Source organism: Pleuronectes platessa, chromosome 10 (assembly GCF_947347685.1).
Source record: "Pleuronectes platessa chromosome 10, fPlePla1.1, whole genome shotgun sequence".
In the NCBI taxonomy this organism is placed as follows: Eukaryota; Metazoa; Chordata; class Actinopteri; order Pleuronectiformes; family Pleuronectidae; genus Pleuronectes; species Pleuronectes platessa.
In genome coordinates, this window is record NC_070635.1 from 10,275,019 (window position 1) to 10,283,903 (window position 8,885).

Here is an 8,885-nt window from a genome sequence, read left to right on the forward strand (position 1 = left end):
TCTTAGTTATTTCTTGACTAAGGTCAGATTAAAAATCCTTCTTTAGTTATGATTATTGTTTTGTTTCCATCGATGGAGCAGAGCAGATTCACTTGTGTTGTTTTTCACAGTGTGAGGGACATTTCGCAGTCTGACACATCAGGGAAATCAATAACGCAAAAGTTTTTATCGGATTTCCCTCCTCTCTCTGCAGACCACATGTAAGCATCAGCACATCATCTCTGTCTCTGTCTCTTTCTCTCTCCCCCCCCCCCCCCCCCCCCCCCACAACACACACACACACACACACACACACACACACAATCAAACAAACACACACAGCATGGTAGATCTTCAGCTTGACATTTTACTTGCGGAGAGCAGCACTCACCAGCAGATCGATGGAAGCTAGCGTATAATTGGCTGTGAGAAGAGACGAGGTCAACTGATACATCCCATCATTAGCCTCGCTGTTGCCATAGAAACCGATGCCTATGGCAACACTGCAAAGGGAGGAGAAAAAAAGAGGACATGAAAACATAGTGGGGGGGGGGGGGGTAGAGGAACAGATAGCAGAGGCAGAAATGTAATGTTTAATTCAGTGTGTAAGTACATTTTAAATGAATGTGACACAAAGAGACAGAGCTGGTGAGGATGTGATATGAGTGCTCGGGATGAGCATCACCCTCAGTGGAGCGCAGGGGAAGGAATAAACAGATGATGGAGTGTGGGGGGGGGGGGGGGGAATCTGACTCTTAGCACTCAACGGTTAAGCTCCAGCAAGGAAAATATTCGAAATGTTAAACATAGCGACGTGTTTACACATCTTTCTGTTATTCAAATATTCAGATTAAGGCCCGGGCCAGATGTTCATCAAATCCCCTATAATGCCAGAGGAATGGTATGGCCCAATCTCCCACAAAGTATGTGACCCAGATTAGAAAGCAGGGGGGGAAAAGAGGAATGTGTGTCTGCGTCTGTGTGTGCTCTGCATTTCAAGCTGATGAATGGGAACGCCATCTAATGCGGCTGCGTCGACAACACACAACGCTTTTGTGCTTGTGACCGTGCAGGCCACCGTCTGGAGGAAAAAGAGTTTCACATGAAATAATTTCATGCAACTGCAGAGCAGAGAGCTCTTACACTTAGAATCAGAGGAGAGGACATTACATCTCACAACATTACATTAAGGTCCATAAGGGGGAGACACGAGCCACAGCAGCCAACAGTCTGTATGTGATGGCATCCTTATGATGGCTGAAAACATCTCCCCAGTACATTATGTTCTGTGATATAGCAACACAGTCTGGATGCATTACTGGGAACGGACTAGAATATTATAACAAGCTCTGCTGTAGCATTAAATTGCACAATAATTGCATTATAGCATTAAGCTGTAGATTTAAAAGGTCTGATGCAGTGGAGCTTCTCCTCCGTGACTCGTGCTTCAGCTTTACAAGAGTGTGAGCGACAGACGTCAAGCTGCATCTCTCTGTAAAGTAGAGCTTAGACCATGGACTGACTGGATGACACCAAGTGGGTAAAAGACTGAACTGGGCATGCTCAGATATTCCCCCCTCACTCACACACACACACACACACACACACACACACATAGATGGGGAACCAGTGAATACACACTCTGTTGCCACAGGCCTGTGGTTGGTAAACAGCAACACAACATGACCATCAGCTCTCATCCAGGCGTCCTTTCCTGTGCATGGACATTGGTGACTGTGTGAGAGTCTCAAAAGCACATGATGGTGATGATGGAGAGGGTGACAGCTTGTGAATCACAGCCTTGTTGCTGTTGCACCTTAAAGGCAGCAGTGGAAAACTGAGTACATCTACTCAAGTATTCTACTTTAGTAACCTGTACTTTGCTTGAGTAGTGATATGTTACTTTACATTACTTCACTATATTTCAGAGGGAAACAATGTACTCTCAAGTAAGAATACGAGTAGTAGTTTCTGATATTTTGTTCCCTTTCTTGTCAGAATTTAAAAAATGTGAAACTTACGAGGTGTTTCCAGTTCCACCAAAAAACATTTTCCCTTCTAACGTCTCAAACTCTTTATCCTAAAATAAACATTTTGTTCAACGTCTTGGGAAATAAGCTGGTCTGATTTCTAGCCGAGATCAATATCACTCTCACAGCAGTGCACTGGATATGAATGATATGTTTCAGCCAGCAGCAGATTATTTTAGCAGAAGGAATGGAGCTTGAGGGAAACAGACAGGCTTTGTCCAAAGAGAAGAAATTCCATCTACGAGTGAAACTAAAGCTCAGTAATTAACATGTTGTGTTCTAATTTTGCTTAGTTTAGACACCATCTAACTGTAAATAAAGAACTGACAAGTGGCTTTGAATAACCGCAATTGCTTCTTATGTAATACTCCATAACATAATTCAAAACTTAAATATCTATATAATAATGCCTCTGTGACAGTCACAATATTATATGTGGCAATAGATTGCTAACACAGATCCATCAATATGTAAAAATATAAATGATTTAGTTGTTGTTGCTGGTGAAGATGAAACTACATTGAACTACTTTGTATGCAGGTTATTCCAGTGGTTACTAATGTAGGCAGCAGGGTTCTTCCAAAAACCGGCAAGATATATCTGAGGGGGGTAATAAAAGATAACTGTGGCAGGAGAGGAAAAGAAAAACATATATTTTTTTCTAAAATGTATTTTATAACATATTCCCTTATTGTGAAATATCGTATTGGACAAGGGGCCTTAACTAGACACTTCTTATTTATGGGCTTTAAGGGTTTTAAGGGTGTTCTTAGTTACATTGAACCACTGCTGATAAAGTTACACATATTTTATTAGTCACAGGGGTCCTTTTATTTTCTACACTTAGTGTTTTGCAGGACTCCTACTTATTTTATAGTGAGTAAACGATCCGAGTACTTTTTCCATCACTGCTGGAAGGTGACCTGTGTGTAATGTTGTAAAAAGTAAGAGCTCTGAGGTTGATGATGACATGTGACTCCTCCTCCTCACCAGCACAGCGTGACAGATGCCACGGCCACCCACGTGACGCAGCAGATGCCCCTCCCCTTCTTCCCGCTGTAACCGTGACCCGTGCTGCCATCTTCATCCTCCTCCTCCTCCTCTGAACCCTCGCCCCGGTCGCCGCGGTGGCAGCAGCAGTAGTGTATGAGGAAGGAGAGGACCACCAAGAGGGAGACGACAAGAGCGATGGCCGATAAACTGGACAAAACCAGCAGAGTCTGGAATGGAAGTGGTGAAGAGGAGGATCAGTCAGCGGATGAGTCAGTGAATGTGAAAAATCATACTTTAATTCCATATTTACAACAGGAGATGAGCAATTGGAGAGAGTAAAATAGCAGCTAATCCCGTTAAATTCCATATTGTTCCGCCCCCGTTAGCAGTAGGAGATGCTGATTAAAAAGGTATGAGTCTATACATTGTGTGATTCAAGAGCAGCAGGAGGTCGAAGGGATTCAGATTCACTCTCTACGTGCACTCTGCACATAGAGAGACAAATTTAACACTATTCATTTGACGGGATTCTTGACCGTCCCTGGGGTTTAACCCTTAGATCCCTGATCTGTCTGTGCACCAGCGTGAATATTAATGTCACTAAGCCACGTCCGACTTTCACTTCTGATCGGGCTCCATGTCATAAAGTCAACATCACTGGAATGCATTTCCCTCCGACGCACAACTACAGTATTATCCTTCATCCATCTGCCCGTCTGTCACTTCCCATTCCTCCACCTTCGCTCCATCTCACCTCCTGTTCTCACCAAACCCCTCCCCTCCACCCATCCCTCTTTCCCCACGCTCTCGCTCGCTCCCACTCTTTCTCTCCCCCACTCTCCCCTCGCTTTCTTTCTATCCACACCACTGAATCTCTATTAATAATCTGTGACCTACTTAAATACATTCACTGCCACTCTCTCTCTCTCTCTCTCTCTCTCTCTCTCTCTCTCTCTCTCTCTCTCTCTCTCTCTCTCTCTCTCTCTCTCTCTCTCTCTCTCTCTCTCTCTCTCTCTCTCTCTCTCTCTCTCTCTCTCACTCCTACTCCCACTCGATGTGCCTTCCCTCTCTCCATCTCTCTGCCCGTCTTCTGTTCAGCAACCTCCTCGCATTACTCATTCCCTCTCTCGCAGCACTTTCAGTCTCTTTTGTCTTTCTATTCTGCAGGATAATTTGCGTCTCCCCCCCACCATCCTCCGTCTCTGTACCACAGAGGAGTCACAAACACGCACTGTGAGACACGGCTATAGCTGGAGCGTTTTACATGAGAGCCTGCTGGAGGAGAGGGAAGAGACCTGACATTTTGCTGCAGAAACTGCTCAGTTCAGAGCCGGCTCAGACCACAGCAACCTGCAGGAGGTCTCAGTGCGTGAGGAATCTTGCGCTTTCCTTGAGTCTGAATCACATGAAATGTCTCAAATTTGCATGCGCAGAAGCAGAGCTGAGAAATTATGCATCAAAGCATGTAAATCAAAGGAGAAACATTAACCAGTTTAGCTCAGGGATCTGGTGCCATCTTCAAACCAAATAAATAGTCAAAGTAAATAAATGGGCATGAAAACAGGAGTCGGCAGGCTCTCCCCATCTCTCTGCAGAGTGCTCTTGTAAATTCAGGGATTTATGGAGCAATTGATGGAGCCATGTAAAGCAAATTGCCCATTCACGCAGCAATATAGCTCAATATCCCCTGTACATTTCTAACTATTATGGTGTAATCATTATGCAGTGTGGCGCCTCAGATCTGACAGATGAAGTGCAGCATGTGGTTACGGGGTGTCATGTGAGCGGTCGTGGCAGGTGCCTGTTACCTGCTGGTACTCCCAGCTGTCGGGGATGAAGAAGTTGTCCCTCATCTGCATGCTGAGGTCCAGCCGGGGGAGGGCGTGACACACCCGCACCCACAGCGAGGGACTGTAGCTGGGCACCGTTGTCATGGCAGCCATTTTCTCCTGCCACTGGTTCTCTCCTCCACCCTGCGGGAGGGAGGAAAGAAAGAGGGGTCAGAGGATGTGAGGTAAGAGCAGAGGAGAAGGAAAGTAGGTAAGGAGGAGGTGAAGGAGCCGAGAGGGCAGAGAGGTCAGCGTGAGCTTGACTGCCATCGTGACCCCCCCCCCCCCCCTCCTCCTCCTCCTCTGTTGCAATTTATGATCAGTGATCACCTGAGCAAGGTGCAGATCAAAATGTCAGACATGGTTACTGGAGACGAACTCTCAGGAGCATAAATCAGTGCAGACACACACCTCAGTCCCAGGGGAGGTGTGTGTGTGCCAAGGTTCAGCTAATGAGCAGAGTCCAGCCTCCTCATGGCAAACTCAATCATTTACATTCAGTTCAACACTGGACCGGGTTATCAGTTCACAGATACACACGTGAATCTTCTTTTGTTGTTTGTATGTGATGTGTTTAAAGCTCTAACGATTTGTTGACTAATCCAGTAGCTGACAATTAACATTGACCTTAATCATATGTTAATCAGTTTAGACATTTAATCAAGCAAACACAAATAAATCTGCCAGTTACCAGTTATAACTGTTCAAATGTTCAAAATTCACCAACTCGCACATTTAAAATCATCTTAAATTGAATATATTCAGGTTTTGGGCTTTTGCAGACAAAATAAAACATTTGTCTTCTGGATAGAGAACTGCTATTTTTGACATTTAACTGCACAAATGGTTTAAAGGTTGAATCCTTCAAAAAAAACAATCAACCGACTGATTGCTATTAAAAACAAATAATGGCAAGTTATGGCTTGTTGCATTTTTGCCTTGGGCACATGTAAAACCTATTACATGATAAAATGTGGCTGTTTTTCCACAGACCTTAACCTTATAAAACATGGTATGTGCTATAAGGGCTGGAACGTATATAGGGAATATACAGGGGTTCTTTGAAGTGTTCTAGAGGTAGAATATATATGAGGCTGTATTTAACTCCTTCACCAGCCTCCGTTTAGTGCTCAGCAGCTCTTACTTATGGCCGACCAAGAGGGAGAAAGTAGGGTAAATACAAAGGGCAAATCCGGTTAGCCAAAACACACAGTGGAATCCTTATTACAATGACAGAGCTGAGGGAGAACAGGGGGCAAGACAGAGGCTGGTCGGCTTCTGATACTGGCCGTCCCGATTCAGAGCTTTACTCCTAAAGAAAGAGGCGTTTTAAGTCCAGAGCACAGAGACGACCATTCACAACAACAACAGCACTGATGCTTAAATATAATAGGTTTCGCAACTCAATACAGACAGATACAGTTCTGCATTTGAGTCAAACACATTGAATGGATTTTGAATTCAATACTCGTGTAGGATTTTATTATCTTCAAATGCAGCTGCTGTGTTTTCAGCACAGCTTTCAATCAGCACAGTATTGGACCCCAGTGAGGCTTTCCCCTCCCATTGATTCAGGATCACAATCCACTGCATTACTGTGTTCAGCACTGTGCAAGATGAAAGTTTAGATCGAGCCGCATGTCGATTTCAGTACAACACAATTTCCCCCATTCATATGTTGGCCGGAGGTGCCCCAGAACAAGTTAACACTTCGGCCCCAGGCCAGACAGGGCAGCTCTGAGCCCATTACAATAAGTCTGTTCACCTTAATGGTTCCAGCAGCCCAAGTGTCACAAATCGAATCATTGCCAACACTCACTTTCCCTTATTAAAACTGAACATAATGGTTCACGCACACTGATAGCTACATCTATCCTCCATCCGCAGGGTAAACAGACTGAGGACTCTGGTCTTATGTGAATTATTAGATAGAATGTATTATTCGCTAAATTTATTAGGTTACAAAAAGGGGTAATGTTCTTAAAAAGCTGAGTAAAGGCTTATTCTTCAAAAGGAGAATCAGTGTACCTGTTGTGTTAACCACTGCCAACAATGTGGGTCAATATGAAAAAGCATTTCCCTTGATGGATGACGACAATGCGCTAATAATGATTTTCCCTGTGACGCAAACGAGAGGTGACACAAGCAGAATGCATCATATTAAAACCTGCTATCAAACCATTACAGATAAAGAAACACAAATAACCAGCAGCTCTGGCACCAGGTCCAACTGTGAAGTCACTTCTTGCACAATATTCAGCCCCTCCAGATGAAGGAGTGAGGAATTACAAAGTGACGACAGACACAAGGTCAGAGTTCAGGTGCAGATTATCATGCAAACCCCCCGAAAGTTAATGAGGCAACCTGCTGAAAGTGAAGGGGGGGGGGGGGGGGGGTGTTCACGGTCCTGGAGCAGCAGTTACTCAGCAGCCGTCACAGATAGGAAGCCTCAAGTTGACGTGATGCCTCCCTGCACGCTTGTTATCATGCCTGTTACCATTGCATAACTAGAGGCGCACAAAACGTGAGTTTGAGCTCAGTCGGTGGAGAGAAAAGGAAGAGGAGAAAAAAATTAAATAGAGGAAGAGATGGTGAACAAAAAAAAACAACGAAGCTCACGCGACCATGAGCTCTGAAGAGAAAACCAAGCAGGAGGACAATTCTGTCTGCACAGCGCTCCGACAACATGGAGAATGAAAAGTCCTCGCATGATATGAGACTCCATGATGTCTGAATGTAAAGAAAAGAGCCATTTTGTGAGGCAGCGAAAGAGGCTGGACCATTTGGATCAGCTGAATTTAGGATATGAAAAGAAGACAAATCTTCATCACCTTCATCTTTTTTTTAAGAGAATACAACTATGTGCATCACAGGAGATAAATGATGTCGCTATTTTGCTGCTGAAATGATGCACATTTGCAGTTTGCCTCATAAAATCCTCTCTTGTTCACCTGACAGCTCCGAGTGGTCGTCCAACAGCCGCTTAACAACAACCTTAATGACTGCAATTTATGAGGGAGCATTACAGCCTCGTGACACACTACATCGGCCAGGAGAAATGAATTTACATCCCGGTGAAGGGTTTACAAATTACCTTTTGTCCGCTGAAGCCACTACATCTCAATTAAAATTCAATTTTCACATCACCTTCGTTTGCCCCAAAAAAGATGAAGGTCCAGCTCCAACAATGAACCTCAGAGTGAGTGCAGCTGAGCGAAGGTGAGTGCAGCTCCTGGTCGGTAGGTCAGAGCAAATCAGTGCATTGATGTGTGCAAGAGTCCAGCATGAGAAGTTGACCGCGACAAAAAAAATGCCTCCACACTAATGACCGGAGCTGGAAAATCCTACACGGAATTAAATATTAAATTATCCTGCAGATTAAAGATTCTGGGAGAAATAAGCAAGTGGGTGGGAAATTATCGGATGCAATCAAAACATCACAGCCTCGTCCATCAATCCGTGCGACCACTTACAGCAACTGAGCCACAATGGAAAACAGAGATCAGCCTCTTACCTTCTGTCGCTGGTGCCCGGGAGCTTTCTCTCTCTCTCCTTCTGTCTCTTCCCTTCGCCGGTGTCCGTGAAATATTTACCCACTCAAAGAGGTAAACTGCCAGCCATCACCGCCTGATGCTCCTGAAAAAACACCATCCTGAAAAAACTGGCCCGGGGACAAGCCAATGAAATGTCACAAAGGAAATAAGAGAGGGATTGAAAAAAAAATAAGCCAATAATTCTTGCAAGTATTTAAAAAAATTAAATTGCCGATAATTGTATGGTTGTCTGGTGACAGTGGAGAGGTGCTTGTGTTGATGGATGGGAGAGGAGCTCTCAGTGAAAACGAGAGAGAGAGAGAGAGAGAGAGAGAGAGAGCGAGCGAGAGAGAGAGAGGGGGGGGGGGGATTAAGATTGAGGAGACACCCCTAAGGGAGTCTTTATCATTGCATTGTAGCCCTTCGTAACTTAATGCCAAAGCGCCTCCACAACACGTCAGCGACACGATTTCGCCTAAAGATAATTATTATGTTAACAGGGATTAGCGGGTTTTAACCCC

General features: G+C 44.6%; 1 protein-coding gene across 1 annotated transcript in view; it reads right to left on the reverse strand.

Moving 5' to 3' along the window:
* The window catches only part of ttyh1 (tweety family member 1), a gene marked incomplete in the record, with an annotated part of 19,461 nt that extends 10,850 nt beyond the window's left edge, over nt 1–8,611 (reverse strand). Inside the window, 4 exon segments of the mRNA XM_053432107.1 lie at nt 371–482; nt 3,000–3,229; nt 4,811–4,975; nt 8,346–8,611. Of these exon segments, the coding sequence (XP_053288082.1) occupies nt 371–482; nt 3,000–3,229; nt 4,811–4,945 (477 nt within the window).
* Nucleotides 8,612–8,885: the final 274 nt, after the last annotated feature.